The sequence below is a fragment of the Heliangelus exortis genome, chromosome 5 (assembly GCF_036169615.1).
Source record: "Heliangelus exortis chromosome 5, bHelExo1.hap1, whole genome shotgun sequence".
NCBI lineage: Eukaryota > Metazoa > Chordata > Aves > Apodiformes > Trochilidae > Heliangelus > Heliangelus exortis.
In genome coordinates this window covers 5047931-5075125 of record NC_092426.1, presented here as the reverse complement: position 1 = coordinate 5075125, position 27195 = coordinate 5047931, and the positions used below count along the sequence as shown (strand labels likewise).

The 27195-nt window shown below is 36.9% G+C and overlaps 1 protein-coding gene across 6 annotated transcripts in view; it reads right to left on the bottom strand.

Annotated features, from left to right (window-relative positions):
* Positions 1-27195, bottom strand: part of ARID4A (AT-rich interaction domain 4A) — a 49154-nt gene that overhangs the window by 20071 nt on the left and 1888 nt on the right. For all 6 annotated transcript variants that reach the window (XM_071745272.1, XM_071745274.1, XM_071745268.1 and 3 more), the window contains 9 exons: positions 26478-26588; positions 23932-23997; positions 22871-22961; positions 11634-11713; positions 11440-11534; positions 10670-10802; positions 8711-8790; positions 6910-6986; positions 4967-5133 (listed from right to left, as the gene is read on the bottom strand). In XM_071745272.1, coding sequence (XP_071601373.1) covers positions 4967-5133; positions 6910-6986; positions 8711-8790; positions 10670-10802; positions 11440-11534; positions 11634-11713; positions 22871-22961; positions 23932-23997; positions 26478-26588 — 900 coding nt within the window. The remainder of the gene's footprint in view (positions 1-4966; positions 5134-6909; positions 6987-8710; positions 8791-10669; positions 10803-11439; positions 11535-11633; positions 11714-22870; positions 22962-23931; positions 23998-26477; positions 26589-27195) is intronic.

The window sequence follows — 27195 nt, the reverse complement described above, 5'->3', positions numbered from 1 at the left end:
GCTGACTGCAACAAGTTAACAGCTTTACACCATGTGGAGATGAGAGTGGTATTAAAATGTTAATTTCTACCAAACAGAACCAGGAATTCAGCCACCCTCAACAATGACTCAACTCTAGAGCTCTGCCTCAGTTCGCCACTTCCTTGCTCCTCACTGAGGAATATTCTGAGAATTCCTGTTGACATCAAACTGGGAGCAAGAAAGTCTTTGTTAAAGAACATTTGTGTATGGCATGATGGAGGCCATGCTTCAGATTAGCCAAAACTCCTATAAATGCAGGTATGCATGAGGAGGATGATTAGCTAATCAATGTTCAGCTATTTTTAAAAGCCTATTCCGTGTGTTACACATCACAGCTGCTTAGGTGTTTTACTTAATACATATAAATAAACCACTTGTTTGTGGACAGCATGCCTCATTAACTTTGAAATTATTGTATTTCCCTATTTTTAGAGTCAGCTTTTCAATGTTGTCTTAAAACATACACAGGTTCCAACAGAACCGGATGGTTCAACTACCATTTTATGTGACCTCCCACAGCCAGAGAGACACTACATGGGAAACAAGAACTCCTTGAAGCAAAATGTCAATCTTTTAATACTACTGATAATTTGTAGACCACCTCTAGCCTTTAGAAGCACAGCATGGGTTTCATATACTCATCCTTCCTTTATGGACTTGGTACTAATAAAATATATGGCAACTTCTCAGAGCCAAAATCCTGACTTATTTGCAGACCAGGCACATTGGAAAATGCTTTTAGGTTTTTACCTGCTCAGCAATGTAAAACAATTCTGACTGATGCTTCTTGATGCTGTTGTGATGCAAGAAGCCTAAAAACTGAAATAAATCCACACTATAAGGTGTACTACTGATACATCCTTCTGCCAGATGAAGACTTAAGAGAAAACCCCTCTAAGCATATATAGCTGGAGGTGCTGCCACTACTTCAATGAGACCAAGGAGACCAGCAAGCTAGAATGTTCTTCTGAACATTTTTTTCATGTTCAATTAGGGGGGGACAAGTAGAAGAACAAGGAACTGCTATCAAAGCACTACAGGAAAGCTGGGAAGAGTCTCTTAAATGTGGTGTTATAACCAGAGGTAAGATAGAAATCCCAACTTTTGCTATTATAAAAATACACAATGTTGCAACTTGTAAAATTCAAACTCTTAATAACACATCTGTTACTTTTGCTCTGATCTTGTGCATGCACCTAGCAAGAACAGGTATACTGAAAATATATTTCAAATAACCCCGTGTTGAAATTATTAAGCTTTTGGACCAGTATGGGCCCAAAGGGAGGCTGAGAGGCAAAAGCAAACGTTGCCTAGATGTTCCCTTGTAAAAAGGGGAGTGTTTGACTACTTAATCCTGAGAGGCAAGTAGGTATGATTTCTTCCCTGACAGAGAAACTTAAATAAAATAAAATACAGCAGCATACATTATCTGATTTTTAGAAAAAACAGGTAAAATTCTAAAAGTTTCGATTTTTATGTGGCATTACTGGAATTTAGATTTTTCTCTTCCCAGCTAGCTGCAGTGCATTCTTTGGCTGCCAAACGTGCCCTCAAACCACAGTTAATTCTCTTATTCTGACATGCTGAAAACTGCCTAAGAACCAAAAGCAATTTCCAGATTTTTAGCTGGATTCAAACCAGCTGCAGGATTCTTTCAATTTTCATCTGATAAAAGTATTTTTTCTACAGTATCTCCTTCACTTTCTGTGACACAAGCAGCATGCATTCTGCCATCCCAGCCTCACATTGTGAATGGAAAATAATCCTGAGTTGTACCACATTTTGCAATTATTGCCATAAATCCAGCAATTTGACCATGCTGAGCACCTCAAAGCAACACAATCCCTGTTAATGTCAGTGACAAGCAGTTTCCACATTTTCCTCCTTTCCTCTGGACCACACAAACCAGTTACCACTGAGGAGAAGGATTAGCATCTCACCACCACCATATTGGTTCCCACTCCTTAGCTTACAAAAGCCACCAAACAACAGCCATGAAAAGCTGGGAACCTTCCACCAATTCCAGCACTCTTGAGGATGTCATGAAAGGCAGCAGGATTAGAAAGCCTGTCTCTGTCAAAACAAAATTACAGATTTTTAACCCAGCTAGAGGAAAAATGGTTAGGATCTATTATCACCAGCTACAGTAGGTCTCTCTGCTCCATTACCATTATAAAAGACCCTACTTCAGAAAAACAGGATCCTTTCAATTCCCAGAATTAGACTCTTCTGTCTGACTTTATGCTCTCATTATATATTAAGTAGGTCTGTGTCCATTTGATTGATTTAATGAGGGCCTATCATGGCTGGTCAGCAGCTGGCCAGGCCTTGAGAGCAAATTTTCTGTGCTTTTTCAGAAGATGGGGTGGGTGGGGATTAAAAAAAAAAAAAAAAGGATAATTTTTAACATCTCCCTCCCATCTCCTGTAATATAACAATTTGCAGCTCTAAAACAAAAGGTCCACTGAGAATATTCTGGCAGAGGATGGACAGAAGCTATTTTGACCTTCATTAATAAAGGAGAAACTCTACAAAATGTAACTGCAAAATGTAATTCAACATTTGTAGTCAAATAAATGCCAGGCACTAAGATTCACTTGTCAATTCCCTCTACAATCAGTATTACTGCCTTTCTAAGGAGAAAGAAAAAAGAAATTAAGATAAATTCCCTAAATGCTCTGTAATTGTAATATCTGGTACAGCCCACAATTAGAATATGTATCATAACAGTTAAATCAGGAATTTGATTTAATGAGCCAGAATGACAGTTCTGCTCTGACATAATCTAAAAAGAGTTATTTCTATCCCTGCTACATAGCATGGAAATGCTCACCTTAATTTTACATGCCTACTTGTCACCTGGAAATAATGGATTCTATAGCTTTTCCTACTAGCACATCTACCTGTCTGGAATCCTTTGCTTCACTACTCTCCATTTAGATTATCATTTAAAAATAACCTATGTTTCTTTTACAGGAATGCTTTTTTTTTTTTTTTCCTTTTTAAACCCACCAAGCTCCCCCCTCCCCCTTCTTTGTTTCAAGCACACAGCACTTTTATGCAATAGAAATGAAAAATGATATTAAAAATGGATACTAGAAAACTAGTATAGCAATCCTTGATCTTTAATGACTGATAGTCTGCAATTTTAACCAAGGTTAATATGAACAGAACAGACCAATAAAGACTGCAACAGTTCACACCCTGAAAAATGTGGCCTATTCACTGCAAACAGAGGAAAAAACCCAGAGGATTTTATTTCCTGCACACATTCATCCTTACATTTAGCTAATCAAACCACTCTTCTCATACAGACACCTACTCCATTTTCCATTTATCAAGGCATAAAATCAACACCTAAAAAAAAAAAAATTAAAAAATTAGATTCTTATTGTCTTTCTCTTTTACCTGGAAAGATCTACCCTGGCTGCATGCTCCACCAGACAGTTCCCAGCTCAGAAATCTAAACCCACATTCTTAACAACCATGCTAACAGTACGGATCAAAACACAGAATCCTTACCTAGGAGCTGCATTCTTTCAAATGTAAAATGGTTTTACTTCCTTTCTATCTAATCTGCCCGCTCCCTGGACATATTTCAGCCTGACTTCCAAATATTTGCTCGCTTTCTCTCTCCCTGCACGGCATCCGCAGTCAGACGGCATTACTTACATTCTCTTCCATACAAAAAAAAAAAAAAAAAAAACAAAAAAACAAAAAAACCCAAAAAACCGAAAGAACCACCCAATGAAATGAAGATATAGATTTAAAAAAGAAAAGAAGTAAAAATATTTGAAAATTCAGACATTACATGAAAGGCAAAGGAAAGAGACAGCCCATTTCCAAGCCTCTGGCAGCCTCCCCCCCCCCTGGCCGGCGGCCAAGCCTGAGATCCAACCCCCCCCCCCTCCTCCTCCCTTCCCGCCTTTCCCGCGCAGGCGCGCTGCCGCCCCGCAGCCCGTTGCCATGGCAACGCCGTAGGCCGCCTCCAAAGCCTGAACCGCCATTTCTGAGCCGGGGCCGCTGACAAAAAAAAAAAAAAAAAAAAGAAAAAAAAGAAAAAAAAAGCCCCTTCGGGAGGCCCTTCCTCAGGGAAATAGACCTCGTTCCTCTCTAGAAAAAGGGTGTTTCCTAGGGCACTGCGCAAATGGAAAGGCGAGAGAAACCTCACAACCCGCACCTCCCCCCACCCGTTTCCGACCCCAACACCGAGGGTAAAAACCGGCAGCAGGAATAAAAAATGGTGTAAATACGGTTTCAGTGACACGAAGGAACACCCTAACTCTGTGGGGAAAAGGAGCTGCTCAAAGTGTGCAGAAAAACACATTTCTGTCAATATTAGCCCAAGCCCACCCTCGGCGCAGCCTTCCCCACCTGTAACACTGGTTCAGGAAAATACCAACACACAGGCAACTCCTGCTCTGAAACAGGCAACAACTGCTCTAAAATCCTGTCTTAGGCACCACATAACTCCCACTGGCACTGTTTATCACCTCATGCTTTCATCCAGCTTTCTGCTTTTGGTTTAATACTTCAGTTGTGTTTTTTTTAAATCAAGCTACTGTGAAAACAATTACTTTTTATGTAAGGTACAGATGAAGTACAAAAGAAGCATACCAAGCTACTTTTACGTAAGGTTGGATTACTATGAAGCTGAGCATGGAATTTTTTGGTTGTGTCTCTCCTTCTGACCCAGATTCTATCACTCCTCTGCCTTGAATTCTTAACTTCTGAGATTTGTCTGCAATTTTGTGCACCAGACAACAAGAGACAATCTGCCACTGCTCATAAATCCAGATAAAGTTGGCTGCAGCAAAAGGAAGATGACCAAGGCCAAAAAGAAGTCAGGAATAAGCTACATCTGACAGTAAAATGTTGGAAAGCACAGGATCTTCAGGCATTCGAGTTATTCCACTGACAACTGACTGAAATTGCTCAGACTTACCACTACTTCTTCTGTTTTCTCTTCTCTCTTTTCTTCCTCTTCATCTGTTTCTGCAGCAGCTCCATCTTCCTCATCACTGCTGGAAGACTCCAGAATTTCACTGATGTCCATTTTCCAGTTCCGAGGAACACACTTGGTGCTGATAAACGTGCTGGCCTCCTGTAACCCTACAGGAGAAAGGGCCCTGGTTTTACCTCATCCTCAGGATTCAGAATCACAAAGCATTTTTTAATTTCCTTTTCACTTTCTTGTAAATTACAAAGCCAACTTAAAACAGCAATAGAAGTAAGTGATAAAACAGAAAGTTCAGCTTTAAACACACAGTCTACACACTAAAATTTTAGAAGTCATGACATGGCAACTGGAGGAGTCAAGAATTGAGAATATTCACCCCCCACACAGTAATCCAATTGTTTCCTAGGTAAAGATTCCCACAAAAACTACAGGGATTTACATCTATGTATGTGAATGATACCAAGGACAAACACCACACGTATTCTATGCAACTGTGAACTGTTCTGATTCTGTATGAGAGACAATTTTCATACTAATGAATGCAGTCAAAAGAAAACAAACCCAGCACAAGTTAAATCAAGTTAAATCAAGTACTTTGTTCTTTTCAAAACATCATCCTGTCTTGAAGTTTAGTTGCAAAAAAAAAAAAAAAAAAAAAACCAAAACAGCCCACCAAAAAAACCCCACAAAAAATTGTTTAAGAGATGTTACATCAATGGTTGTATTAGGAAAATCACACTAGTCAATAAGGGAGTGATGGGATGGAGAGAAGTCACACTTGTACAATGGGAATACCTCAAATTCTTTTCCTTGAAGAGGTGCTCCAAAGGGGAAAACAATAAAGCAGAACTAACCCAGATAACCCCCAAACATATCCTCACACACACAATAAAAGACTTCACTAAGGAGCAATCAGAGGAATACCCAAAAAAAGGACATACTGCAATGAACCATGCACAGTGTTGCTGCAGAAGAAAAGGCAGTGGTTCTCAACAAAAGAGAATTTCTGGAGAATAAATTCCAGAAATCTATCTGAACTCACATCAATAAATGCCAGCACCCAATTATGTTTTGAAGGGAAAAAATCCCTTTCCTCAGTTCATCTTTCCCTGGCACCTGGTCATTTTTTTTGCTGCTCTGAAGTTCTTGTACCGTGAAATAGGTAAGAAGAAAGTACATGAGAAATCATTAAGAGCTACACAAATCCATCAAATCCACTTCAAGCTCTCATTTGTGAATATCATATTAAATGTTCATTAGTTAAGGAGCTCTTCCACTCCTAGAAGAACTGCTGTGGTTTATTTTTTTGTTTTCTTTTATGACGTATTTTAAATATTTCTCCTTAAAAGATTCTGAGAGATATGACTGGGGGAAACAACAATAAAAGTTTATGAAACATTTACATTAAAATGAGAATATGGTCTTTCACAGGTTCACTAAAACCATGTATTATTGTAGTCACACCATCCATTCAGAAATCAATTTTTGTACTTAAACTTTTAAATCAAACATTAACCACAAACAGATTGTTCTAATAAAGTTTACAATTCACTCCGGATATTTTTAATGTAAAGAGGGAGTTTTGAGCAACAGGACAAGAATTTGCTGTTAGTGAAACATAACCCTATATTCCTCTCTACTTATTGTTCAATGACATATTAAATACTCTACTACCTTGAAATTATTCTACTCACTTTCCACAAATTGAGTGGATCAAATGAAGGAAATGAAAAATCAAATAAACAACACTTCTACAAGGTGCTATCTTAATTATAAAGCAGCTACATCCAAAGTGTCTCTGATTTATCACATTTCAAATTGTTTGCAAAATATGGAAGCAATTAACAGGAATCATCAGGCAATGTACAAAACTTGAAGTTACTGTGTGAAATTGTTTTTTTAGACACTTAGAATTTATTCTAACTTACCTTTTTTTGGAGAGGACTCGGATTTTGGTACGTTTTGAATGTCTAGTTCTTTAATGTCTTTCCTTGCTACTGAGTAACTGAAAAAGAATAGAAGAATAATGTTATTATTTTGTATCAGAGTAAAGCAAGCACTTGACTTTGAAAATTGTTCAATATTTATCATTCCTCTTCAAGGTCCTTTCTAACAACTAAATGCATAAGGCATTTGTTATTGTAGGTCCTACTAAATGTTTAAAACCAGAGTAAGTTTCCAATCATTCTTTGAAATTCAGACACCAGAAGAACACTTGTAATTAAGTTATTAGGAAAAGGTTGTAAAGCTTCTTTGTTTTAAATGTTTAATCCACACAAATTTGCAAAGCTAAAATATTCTGCATAGGAAAAAAAAACTTTCTGCATTGAAAGAATTCACATCAATCAACTGTTGCTACCCAAAACACCAGTCTAGCTAAGAAGGAGGAAACAAGCCTTTTATTTTCAAAATGCATTTCTACCAGAACAGAGCAATTGTGAAGCCAAATTCATGTACCTGCATTGATAAATACTTGATTTTTATTTTTAAATTACAAAAGTGTTCTCACAGCAAAATATCCAGGAAATTGCTCTGTTCTGAAGTAAGTGAATGTTGGGTTACCAAATTACTACAACAGAAATGCTAACCAACCTGCAAGGAAAGCCTTACAAGTGAGTTTTAGTAATAAAACTTTTTTTTTTTTTCTTCTTTCATTATGTCAGAAAAACTGGAGTAAAACCTCAGGAATTGGAGGCTGCCATTTTCCGAAGTTAAAGCCATAAGACTATGGGGGAAAAAAAAAAAGTAAAACACAGCAAATCTGCATGTTTTTCCAATAACATTCTACCTTCAGTATATAGGACCAGACTTATCTAGAAGGCTGACAATACCTCTACATTAAGAGGCCAAAATTATTCCAGTCTCCAGTTATTTGAAATACCTTTCAGTAATCAAGTGCTCACACCCCACTCAAAAATCACAGCTATTAAAAAAAAAATCACAGATTCTTCATTTTGCAAGGGAAAGAGGGGTGACAGTTGGCCTTGGAAAGGAAGTTTTTATTACAATATGTTGAGACAGATGCATTATAAGCAAGGATGAAGAGAAATAAAGGGAAACAGCTTTAAAAATCAGTCTTTGTGCTCTTCTGAATATATTACTTCTTAAGTAAGACACATATCTCTCTCCTGTTTTCCTTTTTCAGGAGGGGAAATCAACTAATAGGACTCTTTTCCCAGGAATCTTGTTTCAGAATCTATAAAATTTTAGTTAAACAGCTGCTTTACATTCACTTTCTTATTTAAAATGTAGCTTAAACACTTTTGAACTTTGCTTTTTAAACAGCCATGGACATCTGGACACTAGAGGTAATGAGAGGTAATGAGACAGCCAAACTATTAGAGCAGACACCCATAAAGATGACATAAAGACAGACTTTAAGGGAAATAATTAGAACCAAAGCTCACACTTCAAAGATCAGGAATCCCCTAAAGTATTAACACCTGTTTGTTTTGGGTTTTGTTTTTTCCTAGGCTGCTGATTTTTTTTTTTTTTAATGAAAAAACACAAGAAACTTTACTAACCCAGTGAACTTTTATCAGCACACAACGCAAAGGTGAGCAAGGAAGCCCAGAAATACTTAGGCTTGAAATGGACTGTGAGTGACAAATGTGTAACAACATCACACAAAATTGTGCCCTTTTGTTTTGGAAGAAAGCAGGAGCAACAGGGAATTAAGTTTTGCATTTTTCTCCCATATACCTCTAACAAAATGAAGCTCTTACTTACAATTTGGAATCTGCAAAGGATCGAACTAAACACTGGTCCTTTTTCACTGTCACGTCATCATTACAGCTGGGAGACACAACCTGAAGTTGCAAATAAAACACTTCTTTTAAGCAAAACAAAACAAAACAAGCTGATTTTGAAAGCAAAGAAAGACAGCAGGAAGACTGTTGTTTTCCTGTTTCTCCTACTACAGTTTCCAGTTCTGAGATAAAGAACCTAATCCAATTTATTACAGCCAACAATGGCAAATCTCAAGAAGAACTTTACCTCAAACTATTAACTTTATTTGTTATGTACAAACAAGAAAAGTTTGCAATCTCATCTGTAAACTCAAAACTACTGGGTTGACATAACAAGATCCTGTTTATTCACTCTACTTTTTTTTTTTTCCTGTTAAAGAATCTACTTAAGAAGTCACAGACCCAATTACTTTATTATCAGCTTCTGATCTTTGGCATTCAAATGGTGAGGTAATGCTTTTTTTTTTTTTTTGAGATGTGGATAATATCAGCCACTGTGGTATCCAGTGCATTCTTCCACAGCAGCATCATCTCTAACTCTTAAAAAGTGATAAAAATTCATTTGCAATATTTGTGTTGCCACAAACAGAACAAGCTTACATTTTGCTCTACACCATCTACAGACAGAAAATGTCAAATTCAGATGAGCTTCTGGATCTGCCAGGACTCAGTGGAAGCTCTGCTACCCCATTCAGATGAACCAAAAGCTTTATCCCCAAAATTAAGAGAAGGCATTCTTGTTTCTCAGGTGGCAGACAAGAGAACAGGTGCATGGCCTCCAGGACATTAATTCCCTAGTTAGAATCATGACATGCAACAATCAGAACATGCACAAAAATAACACATTTCACATTCTGAACTGATCTTGATGATCTTAAGAGGTCTTTTCCAACCAGAATGATTCTGTGATTCTCCCTGATACATAGAGGTGGGTGATACCATCATGTTCTTTCAAGGACAGAAAGACAACTGGCCTGTCTAATTAGTTTTATTTTCATTCTGGACCCATACAACCAAAAAACAAAGGGAAACAAAATGTTAAACTAAATCAGAAGATCATCACAGCTGAGCTATTTCCAGCTAACCCTGAAGACTCAAAATAAGGAACTATGGAATATACAGTTAAATAAACAAAATCAGCAAAAATCAGTGAACCAAACCTGCCTGCTTAATGCTTCAAGCATTTCTTTTTCTAAACAAACATGTCTCTGGTGGATGACAGAAAATGTGTATTCAGCTTGTCTGACAAGAAGTTTATTAAAAGACAACTTTTAATATGCATTCCTAAACTAATCTGTCTGTAAAGAATCTCCCAAGTGTCTGCCTTTACAGCATGTCTGCTTGTACTTGTATTTCACTCAGCCATGGCAATGAACAGCAAGTACCCTATTTTGACAGTCAAAAAAAAAATAACCACCCTCTACTACCAGAGTAACTGGCCACTTCTGTAAATGCAAGCATGAAAGAAACCAGTATTTCACACAATGGAAGCTCTAAGAAAAAAAAAAAAAATCATCAAATACTAAAGGATAAAAATTCCACTCAAATTAAAATTCATAAATCTAGTTGTTCTTAAATTGCCTGGGAGTGCAAGTTCTAATGAATCATATTTTTAGAAGACAAATATTGTTACATACCAACCATTTTATGTGCAGTTTTGAAAGACTTAAGAGCTATAAAACTGCAACTTACATATAAATGTTAGTCTTTGCTCCCCTACTCTTTAAAGACACTGTTGAGTATTTTTATTTTTAGCAAATTTGAGCAGCAGAGCTTGGCTTGACTGCATTTACAACTTTTCTATACAAGCTGTAAAGTCTGCAAACCATCTTATCCAGGGAAACCAAGGTACAAACAATGTAACAAGTCAGATGACATTCTTGTCTAAAAAGTTTTTAGTAGCATGAGAGTAGAGATATCAACATCTTAAACAACTTACCAAAGCTGGATACCATTCTGCCTTCTCAGAATTACAAGTCACACTCACAACTTTGCCAAGTAATTCATCGTTGAGACGCCTTTTATCTTCATCCTCCTCCTCACTGCTTTCTTCTTCCTTTTCATCTTCAGTACTGAGTCATTAAAACATACATTATTTTAAAGTTTTCACCTGAAGTTAATATTTGAAAGCAAATGCAGCTTACAACCAGATCTTTCTTCCTGCTCTGCGAAGCTTCAGATACAAAAATAGAATTTTAAGAGCTGAAATGGCTTGAAATATACTTAAATATTAAGTGCACTTGCTTAGTGATAGGAATTTTGTAGAAATTCTTTCCAAGCAGTAGCATTTCACAACAGCATCATGTTGGAAGTGCAGGCACGAGTCAGAATTTGACTGTGCATAGGCATGAAACAAAGATCTCTACCCCAGAAATTTGAAAGCCCCTTTTTTTTCCTACTGTGCAGCATAAAGAATGTTCAAAATCCTACACTTCCAGACACAAGTCCCTATGATATGAAAGGAGTAGGAATATTCTTAAGGCTACTTATCAGTTTCATACTATCAGTACTATCACTACTATCAGTTTCATAATGCAGCTAATATAGGAGCATGTCTGCATAAACTGAACTGGATTTCTAAGTCCATAAATTCTCTCCACAGCTCACATGATGCAGCACTCAAGACCATGAAAACTTCAATAGTATTATTTTAGTTTTAGGAAGGGGCACTAAAGGAAAGGAAATCAAGACAGCACTATCAAAACTCACACAGGAAGAGAAGACCTTCTTCCTCTATTAGATTTCTTCCCAATAACTGGAGTTCCAAAGTGCTCTGGATTGGTTAGTGGCAGTTGATCAAGTGTCTACATGGAAAAAGAGGAACCCAAATTAATCTGCCATTTCTTCATCTCATAAAAAGCCCCAACTACTTCGTTTTCATTGCATGTTCAACACTGTCTTACCTCACTTTCTGCAAAGTGCCTTTCTCCCTTCAAGCATAATGAAGTTCGTCTCAAGGTCCTTTCATCACCATCATCAAAAACTAGGATGAAGCCAAGAAAACACATTGGCACAAGATGATCAGAGCTCTTTCCCAAGCTGACAAAACAAGTCTACTCTTTATCTCATCATTTAGAATATACTCTAACACATCACTTTCAAGACCTCCATTTAAATGTTTCTTTTGTTCACAAGCAAAATGAAGCCTGGCATTCAAGATCAAGTCTAAGACCAGATAACATTTTCACACAGAGATTAAAGCCAATAAAAAGTAAGGCTTTTGGATCTTATCAATATATTGCACATTTCAAACCATAGCTACTGGCTGCACACCACTTACTGTTATCCAACAATCTTCTTCTGGTTGCTTGGAGTTTTTTTTTACCCTATCCATTTATCCTTCCTTACACCACCTTTCAATTCTCTTTCTTGCAACAACCAAGCTCACAAGATGATGAATGAATGGAAAGAAGAACAAGTGTGATAGTTTTTGCTACACTATCAATACTATTCAACCACCAGACTCTGAGTACTGGAAACTTGCAACTGTAAGTCTGACTAATTCATAAAGAATACTTAGTAGATATCCTGTTCCTTCAGGGAAGTTCCACCAGTTCCCATCAACACACAGCTGAAAAACTCTAGAATACTGTGAGGCTATTGCAGACTTTGCCTGAAAAAGAACTACTCCTCAGTCTGTTTTAAAAAAAAAAAAAACTTTTTACAAAAACTTCCTTGAAGAGAGGAAAGAAAAGTTCCTAGTTTGACCCCTGGAAGCTGGGGTTCAGATCCCACTGCCTGAGCCACGTGAACAGTCCCTTTTCAAAGAGCAGAGACCAGGTGGCTGCAGGCTGGCATTCCAGTAAGGTAGAAGTTTATTTGTAGGGGTCAAAGTGCAGAATCCTATTCTGTATTTGAACTACTTAAAACATACTTTAAAAAAAAAAAAAACCAAACCAAAACAAAACACATTCAGCAGTGAACTTAAAAAAAGATGTTGTGCCTAAAAGTGTTGTGCCTATCAGTATGATAATTTTGGCAGGCTTCTATTAAAAAAAACAAAACAAAATTTAAAAAATAAAATAATACTAAAAAAATCAAATCTCTTGGACTAGCACGAGTATCAAATATATGTGTTTTGTTAACAAAACCACTGATTGGTCACAGCAAGAAAGGCACTTTTTTTGGTCAAATAACTAAACAGCACATTCACATTCTCATAACCTCATATTAAAACAGACTGCATTAACAACTATATAAAATGTATCAATAAAAATGTAATTAAGCTTGGTAAGATAAGCTTCAAGGTCCCTTCATCTTCAGAGTAGAAATACTGCTGTGTGATGCTCCACTACTGCATTACCTTAATGGCTTCTCTTAGAATATTTGTCCACACAAAGCAAACAACTTCCAACCCCTCCCAATCTACTACTTTAAGAACAGGTAAGTATATCACTAATTAGCTAAGCCAGTTAATAATGTTTCCAAAACTTTAAAAAACAGAAATACCAGTAATGTCAGTGTGTTCCTCCTAAAATATTCCAGTTTGGTGTACAGATGAGAGGTGCTGCACTAACTGAGAAAAACAAAGTACAGACTCTTCCTTTCTGCATTACTAACTCAGCCCTGGTAACCACTGATCAGCCAAGTGCAAATATCAGATATTTCAAATAATTCTGAAGTTCAGACTTGTCACAGGTTTAAATTAATTGAAAAAAAAACAAAAAAACCCCAAACCAATAGTATTTGTGTCATCTGCTCTGAAGTTTGAATTTCACTGCCCACTCATAAGCTCTGCCTGGGCACATGGGTAACAATATTTCATTGGCATACTTGTAAGTTTAAGGGTGGTTTGGCTGGATTTTTTGTTGTTTTTGTTTTGATTTCTTTTGGTTTGTTTAATTTTGGTTTGGTTTGCTTTTTTTAACTGTTCTGTACACCCTACAGCTGTGCCATTACTCATTGCTCTGAAGAGACTTAAAAGCAAATTACCAGCATGATGCTTTGCCAAACACTTTCAGAACTAAAGTCAAAGCACTGATTTTTCACAAATAATCATTTTATGGAGCAAATGGCTGGTGATTTGGAACAGGTAACTTTACTGAAAAAAAAAAAGCAAACAGAAATGGGAATTTGCCAGTTAAAAAAAAAAAAAATTGGTCTAGTTCATCCCCAGTTTTGCATGCTCTACCTATTTAATTAAAGCCAGTATGGTAGAGGAAGGAATCAAGCAAATCATTCATAAACCAGAAGAATTTTCAAACTGAAGTCAGTTGGCAAAGAGCCCCTGTATCATACTGTAGAGCATATAAAATGCTCAGAAGTTTCACTTGTATTATCTCACAGACTTCTTTTGATGACACAAACAATTTTTTCATTTCTGAAAGATAAAATCTTGTTAGTGCTGTGTGTTAAGTAAAATGCACCAGTAAAACACACTAATCTCTACCTAAATTAGGATGTATAAGGAAGTTACTCCAGTTAAAAACTCTGGGTGCTTTCCTCAATTAAAACAAGCATGCAGGTAACTTAGAAATTTGAAAGTCACATAATTAGAAAGATTCTGTGATCTATAATTGTCTTGAATCTGTTGGAAGTATCTGAAATTACAGAAGTGTCAGCTTCATAAACTTGTATTTTACTCCCATGGAGAAAACAACTTGGAAGAAAAAATGCTGAAGAATTAAGTTTTCCTCCTCACCCCTCAGACCCAGAGATCAGGAAAGCAGGAGTATGTTTGGCAGTTGTGCTTTCAGTCTTATTCCAATTATCTTCAGTCTTATTCCCAGTTTCACACCTAAAGAAACACAAGTCTGCCCCATGTCTCAAAAATCAGCCTTCTTCCTACAAGCCTTTTCCTGCCATTTCTCTTTGTTGAAGGAACAGAACTGTCCTGTTCTACTGAAGCTGCTTGCATGGAAAAAGCACTAGGCCACTCTACATTTTCCAAAACTAAAACATGGAAAAGCCCCTTCTGAAACCCTTCTCCCACCCTAAAAAGGCAAACCAAAAGAAAGGATGGAGTACTTTCTAAAGCAGTTATCACACAGCTTCAGGAAAAGAAGGTGGAGAAGCACAAATTCTCAGACCTCCTTCCTGAACTGCTGCAGGACAAGGAATTGGTATTACAGTTACATGAAAGTGTAGAAAAATATCTCTGTTTAGCAGCCATGTGAAGTGTCCTGCCTGGGGCAAAGAAACACATGGCAGACTGTAAGAATGTGGGGTTCCCTCAAAGTAATCAAGTCCAAAATGTTCCATTCTACCTCTGTGATTTTCTTCCAGGACTGAAGCTTCTCTTCCCCTCACCTCACATTCAGGTTAAAAGAAGACTCAACATATCCAGCTCCCAGATTCTCCCAGTAAATGTATATACACACACCTATGACAAAACTAGAAAATGTTTATAAAGTCTGTGTCTGGCTTTCCCTACAGAAAAGGCTTTTAGACAATTGTAATAGAATTCTCAATTAAAAAAAAATAATTTAAAAGTGGTGTTATATAGAAGGAAATACTATGACATTACCATGACTTAAAAATACTACATTTTAAAAATAATTAATATGAAAGTGACTTATATTTAACTTCCTATTGGGATGGGAACTGGCAGGGACAAAGGTTGAAGGGTCACAAGAAGGATAGTGAGGGGCAGAAACAGAAGGCTCTACTATTTCTGGTCTTACAGAGTAATTTTAATTGCTTCTATGGTAAACTGAAACTTTGACCATGCAAGAGTTTTTAGAAATATAAGAAACTGCCATTCTGCAACAAATTATGCTGTGGACACGTGCAGCAGCACCTGCAGCTGACAGCATAGCTGCACAGCTCTCATCAGAACAACCTCTTTGCAGAACAATGTGTGTAACAGAACAGCATAAAAAGAAAGATTTCCTTAGCTAAATTAGCAAACACTTCATAAAGTATAAATGGAGGAAAATTTTCATACAAAAAATGTCAACTATTTGAGTTATTAAAGCAGGGCCAAGTAAGAAATCTCTCCAATTAATCACCATGCATGAAATACTTTGTAATTGTAACTACTTGAAAATTGTTTCTCTTCTAGGGAAAATACTTGTTCCTGCCTTAATGAAAGGCTAATCAGAAACACACACTGACAGCCTTAGCACTTTTTAGAAATACATATCTATCTTAAACTATGTAGGCCATGTGGTTTCCATCTCACTTTTAAGAAAAATCTGCTATACTGAAGTTACTGCTGCTCCACCCAATGTCTGACTTTCAAATGTTAGTCCTAGAGGCTGTAAGACAATGTCTTTTGAATGTACAGCACCATACATTAAAGATTTCACAGGTACAAGCAGCAGGGCATGTGGCATATTTTTGACAATGCAATACTTTGATAGCAGACATGACAGAAGAGCTTAATACACTCTAAGCTGCCAGTTAATTACCCTTTTTTACCTCATCCAGAAATACAACTGTTTAGTTAAAATGCCTCATAGTAGCAAACAGACAAATTAATAATTGTTCACACTGATAACTTCTCTTATTACTTAGTCATTCCTTAAATAGGTTATTGTTACAGCAACATTCTCCAAATCCTCTCCAATTCCAAATTCTCTCGAGGTTGTATTCCATGCAAAAGAACTGACTGAACAGCATCAGTTTTGTTAAAGAGGGAAGGAAAGAGGAACACAGCCAGGGAGTTATCTCACCACACAGATATAAAGTGCCCATCAGAAGATGTGTCTGCAGTGCCACAAAAGATATCTCAGAAGGGGAACTAACAATCCTGCCCTCCCCAAGAAACAAGGATGAAAAAGCAGAAGTCTTTAAGTACCACAATTGCCTAATCCTGTAGTGGGCACAGTACCTGGTGGGGAAACACAGTGCACCAGCTGACTGTCAGTAAATACTTCTGGAAAGAGAATGATACATACTTGCCAGGAACCTATAAACTACTATTTAATACTCAAAAAAACAAAGTAGGAAAGACAAAAAAAAAAAAGCAAGGTTTCTGCTGGCCAATGGCCTTTCTTCCAAATATGTTGCTTCATGAGGAACACTGACAGAAGGGTGAAAAAGATGACTAAGCAGCACAACCTGGAGGAACAGTCTCTGTTAAAATGCTTGTTCTAGTTCCAAGAACGGAGCCTAAATTATAATAAAAATACATAATAATAAATACAGTTACATATATAATTATAGATGAGATATGCTCCACACGGAGCATATTTAGACAGTGAAAACAAAATGGAATTTTTCAGACTTCTGCTGCATCCTCCCAAACTTGTCAATGACAATGGGGAAGAAACAAGAATTGATTATTCCTCTGTTTGTAGAAGCTTAAGCAAGCCAAAGCTGTGACTGAAAAATAAAAAACAAAGCTTCCCAGTGGGAATCAATGCAACACTTCCTGAAAGTTAGGAAAAAAATCTGATTAAAAGCTGACTCCTTCAAAAATGCATTAAACAGTGCAACTCAGAACTCACTATGATGAGCAGGCTGGTATATACTAGTAGCAAAAGTAACACTATAAGCCTGTCCTCACCAAAATGCTCTCTCAACATCTGTTCTCATTTATTTATATAAGAAACATTAACAAATCAACTTATTCAAAATCACTTTTAGGAACTGTGGAGAAACTTGCCACGAAACAGTGCAGGTGAGTTAAACTACATCTTTTTTTACAAATATACCCAAGACTAAAATACAAATAAATAAATAAAAATAAGATAAAGAACGTAGCAGGACACAGTAAGATCCTCATAACAGTTCCCATATTATTAATACACAGAGCAACCAGTGCTGCCAGAAGAAGACAGTCCTGTGACAGATGAGTGAATGGGAAAACAACCCTCAAGGCTGCATCTGCTGGCTAACTTCATATCCAACAAGTTTTGTTACTGTTGCTGTCCAAAGGAGAGAATCTCTGCAAGAAAATATTTTTTTCTCTCATTCCCCATTCACAAATTTTCAAATCTACCAAGACAATGAAAGCACAAACCTAAAACCTGGAAAACTATAAAAACTGCTCCAGCATCACTCCACGCCCCTGATTAATTTCAGTAGCTGCTTGACAAAGTAGCAATTTGTGAAGCATCAGAGCTGGTACCCATGAATGTCCTGATGAGCCTGGGCAAGATTTCTGTTTTTCAGAAAGTACCAAGTGTCACAAAGCAGTTGTTGAATGACCCTGCAGACAAGGAGTGTACCAACTACTGATCCATCCCTCAAGGGGCTTCAGAACAAGATCCTGCAGTGTGTACTGTGCTGCTGGAGAGACTTCACAACTCAATTTCTTACAAACGAAAAATTTCAAAGGAGCTTCATTTCCTCTGCAGAAATGTATAAGAAACATCACTAAAAACACCTAAGTGTGACCTTTGAGTCTATTCAGGGAGGACTATCACCTTACAAACAAAAACCTACAGGCTGAAAAGGCTTAGCACAGTAAGCCTATTCTTGCTACATATAGGAAAGAGAAAAAAAAAATCCATCTCCTTTCTTTCTCTTCAGTATTTGCACAGAATTTTTTATTTAACACTCAGTCCACATAGTAACAAAGGTGGGTTTAGAACCAAAGGCTCCACCCAGCTGATTTGTAACCAGGCTGTTAATACATTTTCTTACCATCCCATCTGCTCTCCTCTAACCTGCACTTTGCCTCAACACATGTAAAGCACACAATGTGGTGCTCTTTTCCCCCCCAGATTCTCCAGAAAGCCATCAGTGTGGATATTGCAGTTTCTCTCTGCCACGGGTGCACTTAGACAAGGATATGTCCCATGGAAGGACTCCAGGCAAATCCAGGGTTTCCTCAAAATCCACCCAAACACCATTTTGAAGACAAAAAAGAACTTGCAGAAGTGGGGACAACTGGACTGTTGCTCTGCTGCAGTTGTGGGTTTGGATTCCTGGATGACACATGCAGAGCCCGGAGATGAAGTGATGCTTCTGGGATGTAGAACTCACCAGGATGGTGGGAAGAACTGGTCAAACCAGCCACACAAACATGACCAGTGCCTCACACATACTACAAAATACATGCTGGTCAAGTTATAAAAAGAAAAACCAATGAGCCTCTGAATTGGATGGGGAACAAGTGAGTGTGGTGGCACTGACAGCTTTTATCATCCTTCATGCAGGAATAAAACACCTCAGAAGCTTGGGAGTTGTAGGGGAGCCAGAACTAAGTCAATTTTTCCTGTGAGCATTGGTATCTCCAGAAAGCATCAGAAGAGGAAAACTTCTTTAAAAAACAGGGGGAAAGTCCCTGTTAGCAACCCTGCTACTAAAATTCCTAGGACATCACTGTTGTTTCATTTTCTGGGAAGTATCCTCAGAATGATGAACTGGAATTTTTAAAATCCATGAAAGAGGGGACTAGAACCAAGACTCATGACTACATGAGAGGAGGAAATTGCACCATGTGAGGCTCACAGAGGTGTCTCAGAAGTGGTGCCCAGCCTAGCCCAGCCAAAGTTGGGCCATTTTGGAGCCAGAAGGGTAAAACTCTGCTTGTGCAAGGCTCAATGTATTTGATCTGGATTTTTTTGGTTTTGTTTCAGTTGTATATATGATTAAATTACATATAGTTGACAAGATCCAAGCATAGAGAGATTATTGACTTGATTTTTGTGGAGAGAGAGATGACATTTTTGTTTTGATGGGGCAATAAAAAGGCTGTCCTAGCAGCAACTCTTTGGATGCTCAGTCAGTGGAAATACTACTCATTTTCACACAAACATAACATTGCTTCTAGCTCCATACAAAAGTGACAAAAGTGTTTCCTTAAAGACCACACACATCAGGACTTCTGTTTTCTAAAATCCTGGTAACGTTTGTGAGATTACAGAGAGAATGTGAAAGAAGGAAAATACAACCATGCACTTTGTCAGGAGTAGTCTGGGTTGAGTTTTTTTAAAGTCATTTCAGACATTTCAGAATTTATGTGAAGCATTCTACAACTTCAGAGAGAGTCAGGTAGATGGTACACTCAGCCAGGCAAAATTCAAACCTGGCTCAGCTGAAAGCAGATCCAAGATCCTCCTAATGCTCTGCAATTATCACTTAGCAATATATTCAGCACTTTAAAAGCATCCAGGCCGCACTTAAAAATTTGTAAATTAAGTAAAGTCATTCCAAATAATTGCATTCTGAAGATTAAAACATCCAGCTGGGCCATTTGTTACCCAAAGAACTTAAACTGTTATAACTGTCACTCCACGTTAGATTCAACTGAGCAGAAGAGAGGGCTGACTTGTGCAATGGCATTTTCCAGACACTGTTAAACTTTCACTCCAAACAGCTTTTGTTTTTTCCACCTACTTCCAGTGAAAAGCTGCATTTCTAAGGTAATTTCAAAAGGCTCCCAAATCACAGCTGAAAATTCCAATATGACAGTATTGAAAGGCTACAGTAGCACCATTTTTATGTAAAAATAGGTGACAAAGTGATTCCATGGCACCTACAATAAAAATAAATCCTTATTTATTTTGTGTACATGAACAGCACTAGCAGACAGGAGATGCTGTGAAAACTGACTGATCATCACTGCTGCCCCTTCAAAGTACCTTACTACAGCAAACTCAACACAGGATTCCTACTTGTTCACCTTATTGAAAAAGTGGAGTTGTTTCAGCTGACTTTTCTTCTTTAGCTCCCTAGCTGAAGTTGAGAACCTGATTTGCAAACTGACATTATTACTTCTCCCTAGTCATGCATGCAGTTTGTTTTGGTGGTTTTTTTTTTTCAGGTATTTCTACTTACTACTTTGAAAATGCTTGTCTGGATATATTACTGGTTTCCCTACCCAGATCAGCCTACTCTTAGATCACTGAAAGAGTTGCTACATTACAAAGAAAACAAAGAGTACAGGAGAAACACATACCACTGAAACACAAGCTTTCCCTCATGCCTTCTATCTAAACCCTGACCACATTTAGGGAGACTTTTTAGAAACTTGAAGGGTTTTTAATCCACTTTCCTCTCAACTCTTTAGATTTGACTGAATCAGTGAGACTGCCAAGTAGTACAGCCCATCACCTATTAAAAAAGAAGAAATTCACCTCTGTTTGCTTCACAACAACACAACCACATGCCTAATATCTACCCAAAAACTTTTTCAAAGATACAATCAAAGCAGCAGGCAAAAGAAAAGGCTCATTTTTCACACCTCAGGGTTTCTGTTCTAAACCTAGAATACCTCCTTAGTTTTAAAAGTAACCAGTTTTCTATGACACAAACTTCATGATCTGTTTACTACCTGCACCTTCAGCACCAATAAGCAAGTCCCTACATACTACTCACAAATAGATCTAAATACAATTCCCATGTGTTACAATTTTATTATTTATACCCTACCTGCCATCACTGAATGTTCACTGTAAGATTACCTAAATCCCACACATCCACACCTCCAAATTTTTATAAAATTCTACCTGTCTTAATATGTTGGCTTATGGAAAACAGACAAGTTTATTCTTCCTATTCTATCAAAAATTATTTTTAAGGGCAAGAAATTGCAATAATAAACTAAACCACTGGTTAAGTTTCTGAAGAACTGCACTTTTAATAAAGTATAAAATAAAAATCATGGCATGTGTGATTTTTCTCTTAAATTCTTAGGGAAGAGTTCAGCAACTTCTTAAATCTAAACAACAGTCCAGAGGGCAGAGTACATACCCACCAATCAAGAAGGGATAGAAATTCAAGAAGAAATATATTGCTCAAAAGGAAAAAAACTAAACAAAACAGAAAAAAGAAACAAAACTAGCCCCTAAACAGGAGATTAAAGTTCACCTGTCAAATAAGGTAAAAAGACATGTTGTTTAAAGAAGGAATAGGCAGGGCTGGTTCACTGATGGAAATCTTTAGTCCAAATTCAAGCAGAATGAGTTAAAAATGCTACTTTAAAAGTAAAATAAGAGTTTTAAAATAGAAATGCCAATTCATAAGCCATGAAGTTATTAGTGCAAGAATGTGTTTTTTATCTCTTCTGTATCAAAATGATCAGAACCTTTAAGTCAATAAAAAGCAGAGCTGAAGGTTCAGTGCTTGCTCTGAGTATGCCCCATCCCAGTACTAAAACAATCAGATTATAAATCCTGTGCACTCCAAAGTAATCCTTCTTTTCCTCCCTTACCTGACATACACTGCACTACAATTTTACAGCTAAATCTACAGTTTCACAGCAATGTCACAGTCCTGAAGAATAATGCAAAGAGCAGTGAGCTTTGTCAACTGGGAAGTCAACTGGCTTCCATTTAAAATGTACAGCAACAATAATGATCATGAAGTGATAAATCCTTCCAAATTATCTGTGGTGAGAGCCTTATCCTGACCCCACCAAAACACACAACCTCAACTACTGCAATGGGAAATGTTGGGCAACTGGAACCATCTTCTTTGTGTCATAAAGAGGGGCTTAATATTAAAATAATTGACATTAATATTAAAATCATATGACAGAGGACTCCTCAAGAGAGAGTACAAAAGAGGATGAAGTAATACTGAATGCACCTGATGTACAAGGCAGCCAGGAAGGAACAAATAGTTTAAATTTACACCACTAACCTCAAAAGCAATGTCAAAGGGTAGTGTGTACAGCACAACTCAGAGGAGCACATTCCCTCCATGTTACTACTACTGAATCTAACTCCAGCACTCTAAGAAAGTTGTGCAAAGAAGGAGAGGTGCTTGCAAAGCTCTCTGATTCAAACACTTCTGTTTTTCATTTGCTTATCCAGTATAACTTGCACATTGCTGGGTTATGCCATTCTACTGCTAAAGCTGTTTCAGAAAAAGAAGCATCTAGAGATCAGAATGAGCAATTCTGATTTTTGTGTTTTTTGTGCACAAGACTGCCTCTAGACAAAGGCAGCTTGCATTTCAGTCATTCATTACATGCCACAGAAGTACAATTACTTCAGTTTACATCTGAAAATCTGGAAAAAACAACTCTGAATTTCAGTGAATGAAACTGCCCTGGGAATACATACATTGTGCCAAATAAAACTTGACTGCTCAGCCCTGAAACTACCTTTGCAACAGCCACCCTGAACACCAAATAATTACCTGATTTCAAACAGAAAAGGAAACAAAATCTGGAAGACTTCAAAATAACCCCCTCCAAATCTCCCTCAGATCTTACAAGGCAAGATATAATTACTTACATTACTATCTATAGTTAGAAATATATTCTTCAGGCCATAATTGAAAGCATGTGGCTACTCACCTACAGTATACCAACTAGCATCTGTCAGCTTGCTGATAACAGCTTCCTGAAAGGATCCATCAGGCATTTTGGTTTCAACCATTGCACCAACCTGCAGAACAGAGCATCTCAAGGTTAAATGTAATCCTAAATTACCTGGACTCCCTAACACAATGCAGTCAATTAACACATTCAGGCAATAATTCTTCCAGTACGACAGATTTTTCAAATTTCAGGACTCATTTGAGCTAAAAGTTACATTTTATAATTTACTTAGCTGACAAGAATAAAGACTCTTAAACATAAAAGCTGAACATGAAGCAGACAGGAAGTCACCAAGACACTCAGAACACCTAACTTCAACATGCTTAACATCATCACAAGAAATAATAAAAGCCTAATTGGAAATAAATATTCAAATAGTCAATCAAAGCAACTACTTTATTACTGATATGCATGCAGTCACTATTTCTTATACTTCAAACACTGTTATACTACCAGTTAGATCAGGATCCTAATAGCAGCTTATGACAGGCACTGGTGTCCTCACAGTAACTGACAGAAAAGGACACATCCAAAAAAAAGATCATCTCCTCTAAAAGCTAAATTTGTGTTAATTTTATAATGCAGCTATGTACTTTAGCAGGCAACTGTTACACATCACAAAAACACAAAACATTTCTATACAAAATACTCTTTTGAAACACAGTTGGAGCAACCATATTTACTATCACCTAAAGGCCTTGAAGTTAGCTTCATAATTAAGTTCTAAATTACTCATATGGAGCTTCAGAGTTTCATTACTCATAACAAGTTTTGTATCTTTTAAGAAGACAGGAAAATTATTGTGCATGCAAAACTGTATACAAAGTACATGGAGAAGAATAAACAGCCCTAAAAGCTGCAAGAGTTAAGACTAACTACTCAGAACCAATCTTATCTAATGAGATAAACAAGATGAGCCTCCATTGGTTGATTTCAGTTTTGTAGAACAGGTACTCACCCAAACAGAACCAAAATTTAGAATTTTACACATAGATTATGTGATTTAAAAAAAAAAAAAAGGCTTGCAATATACATACTCTTAGAGGTCCTTTGACTTGGTCATCTTGCACTAACTGAGTAGAGTTATCCCCCTTCAAAACAACCTGAAAGATATTAAGGAACATTTTTATACACATCTTATTTTTAAGAGCACGCCAAAAGTATACAAAATTTTAACAATAAATTGAAAAATTAAATCTCTATCAACCAAACAGACTCAAGCATCACTGAATGCAGGACACTGAATGTATCTGATTTTACTGACAAGAAGCCCCAAGTATCACACTAATATTTAACCTGAAGCATCATAATTAAAGAACAGGGCAATTTCTGGCAACTTTCTTTGCCATTTCAAGGCAAAGAAAAGAGATTTTGATCCAAGTTTGGATATTGATGCAATCCAGAGCATACTTAAAATCAGGCTGCCAGACAAGATTAAGCAGGCTTTTTACCCTCTCTACTTAAACTCCAGCACTTTATTGACAACACACTGAGTACAACCAAAACTTAAAGCTCACTTTATTGAATTTGTATAAAAAAATTCACTGAACTATATGCAATACCACTCCTGCTACCTTGTGCAAGACTAAGTTTTTATGTTACAGGTGTGAATCACAAGTGCAAGGAAAATACAGACCAATTCCAGTGTAAATAAACTTCACTTCTCCCCTTAAAAATCTTACTTTTTTGAAGGTAACACTGGTGACACAGAGTGACAGGAAACCTATGCAATCTCAATCCCCAAGTTTGCAATGACTCAAGTTTCAAAACATCACAGATGAATATTTAGATGTCAACATTTAACTGTTTCACTGTCATTTTTCACAGCAAAACCACCTATGGCCTGTTAATAAAAAAAATCCAAAATTCCTACTTCTTTTCAGGAATCAAGAGTTCCAGGAGCTTCCTTTCTATCTACAGAGATGCTCAGTTTTCCAGCTCCCCTAATCATATCCCAACCATAGTCCACACTTTATCTAGATTTACATATACAACATGAGTGACATGCTAAAATAGTGTTGGTATTAACACCCAAGTCAAGTTAATAATGTGATTTATTAATTTTTTATTTAAAACTACAGCTTGTCCTGTTACTCAGGAAGTCTACTGAACTTTCTGGACTCCTCACACACCCAGCAAGTGTCAGGGTGTGCCTACATGATCTTAATTACAAGATCAGGCTGAGCTTGTTAAAACTTCAATTGTTCTAATATAATTGAGATACTGTGATAGGAACTTCCACCAAGTTGCAGCAGCCTCATATACTTCCAAATCTTATCATGGAATAATAAAGCATATGATTCTAATGAGGAAAAAAAGAAGACTCCTATCTATTAACAGCCTAAATACTCTGTCAGACCAAAGAGATAAAAACTCAAGAATGTCAGACCAAAAAGGGCAGCACTCTGCTTTCTAGGAAGCTTCTCATTAACACTGATCTCAAAAAACATTACAAATTTCCATAAATACACATTAAAGACAGGGGAAAAGACTCCAATATCTGAATTGTTCTGGTTTGGCTTTTTTTTTTTTCTTGTTAACAAAAAGGACTCTGATGAAGTGATATGATCTATGTGTGTAACTGAAGAGGTTGAGAGCTCATTCTAAGCATTACAGCACATGAAAACTTAGATGTGTAGTTATAAAAAGAAGCTTTCATCTCTATTTGTTAGGGGGCCTGGGGTAATTAATGCCTTATTTATACAGCCTGGACAGCAGACAAGAAAGTAGGAAGTGAGATTTTGACAAAATATGGCACAAGAACAATTTATATTTTCACTGATTCCTTAACTTTTAGTTAAGTAAGTTTTATTCTTGCTTTCCCACAGTAGCATTTATAACAGTACTGCAACACCAAAAGAATTACTTTCTTTTTTGGTTGTTTTGGCATAAAACCTTCAAATGGGACTGAGTATTATGTGCTAGTATGTGTCTAGAAAGTCAGCTACAAGCAAAGCATCTTGTTTCAAAAGCAGTGACAAGATGCTCAAAACTTAACACATTATTCTGGACTTTTCTAAAACCTCATCTAGGAAAGGAATTATTGCCCTCTTTTCTTCCTTTTTTTTTTTTTTTACCATTATCTTGATTTATTTTGGCATTGCCTCCTAAGTTCCAAGCTGTAAAACTGAGCATGTCAGTTGGAATTAAATGGAACTTTTGCTTCTGAAGAGCTTGCTCTTATTCCTTATTACTCATGTAAAACCATAAATCCTCTACTTGTGAGATCAAAACTCACTGCTATGAAACTGATGGACTCACAAACACAAGACAACCACAATCAGGAAAGAAGTAGCAAGAATAAGTAATTAGAAAGCCCATTATGGTTACAACATCCCCCTAAAGAAACCAAACCAAACCAAAACAAAAAAAACAACTAAAAAAAACCCCACCACCCCAAAAAGAAAACAAGCAAACTCCCCCCCAAACCAAACACTAAACCAGGAGAAACAACATTCAAGAGTTCTTTAACATTCACACAGTGAGGTGATGAACTTTTCCTCATCTTCAGGACTAGGATGTCCTCTGACAGTCCTTTCAACACAAGGCTTTAATAAAATCAGCAACAAGCATGGCACACTACCTTGACTTTCACAAGCCTTTTCACTGTCTTAATCTTTGCCTCACAGAAGGCACCACGGTACTTGGCACTGACATCAGTTCCCACTGTCAGGTAGGCAGGCTCATCTGCTGCCTATTAAGAAATAAAAATGAAGGACAAAGTTTAGTTACTCTTATTTATTTATACAGCTACATCACTATATATTGACATCTAAACCTTCACAAGTATTGACTTTCAAGTGATAAACAATGTCTGGACTCGGCATGGCAGCCAGGCTGTTATTTAAAAAGAAAAAAAAAAAAAAAAAGTAACCAACAAGCACATTACAGGAAGTTTTGTTTCACCAGTGATGTTGACACCCCGCCCCCCTAATTTTGTCAGCTAAATTACTCTCCAAGAAATATCTTTGAGTGTATTGAACCGATGTTTGGAAAATCTCCTTATAAAAAGGGTAATAGCCTAGAGGAGTTAATTCAAGTCATTCCTATACAACAGACAAAAGGAAGGTTTTTAACTGCAAACACAGTATAAAAGATAGTTATACTTTTTTTTCAGCCATAAGCAATCCAGTGACACAGATTACTTTAAACATTTGAGGCTACCATCCAAATACTTACAATTAAGTCTGTAACGTTTTACACACAGTATTTTTTTTCCTGGTGACTAAAAGACCTCTAGAGAAATTTGTTGTAATCTTTCAAACAGCTGTTAAGTAGTGTTCTTCTTTCCTGAAATGCCT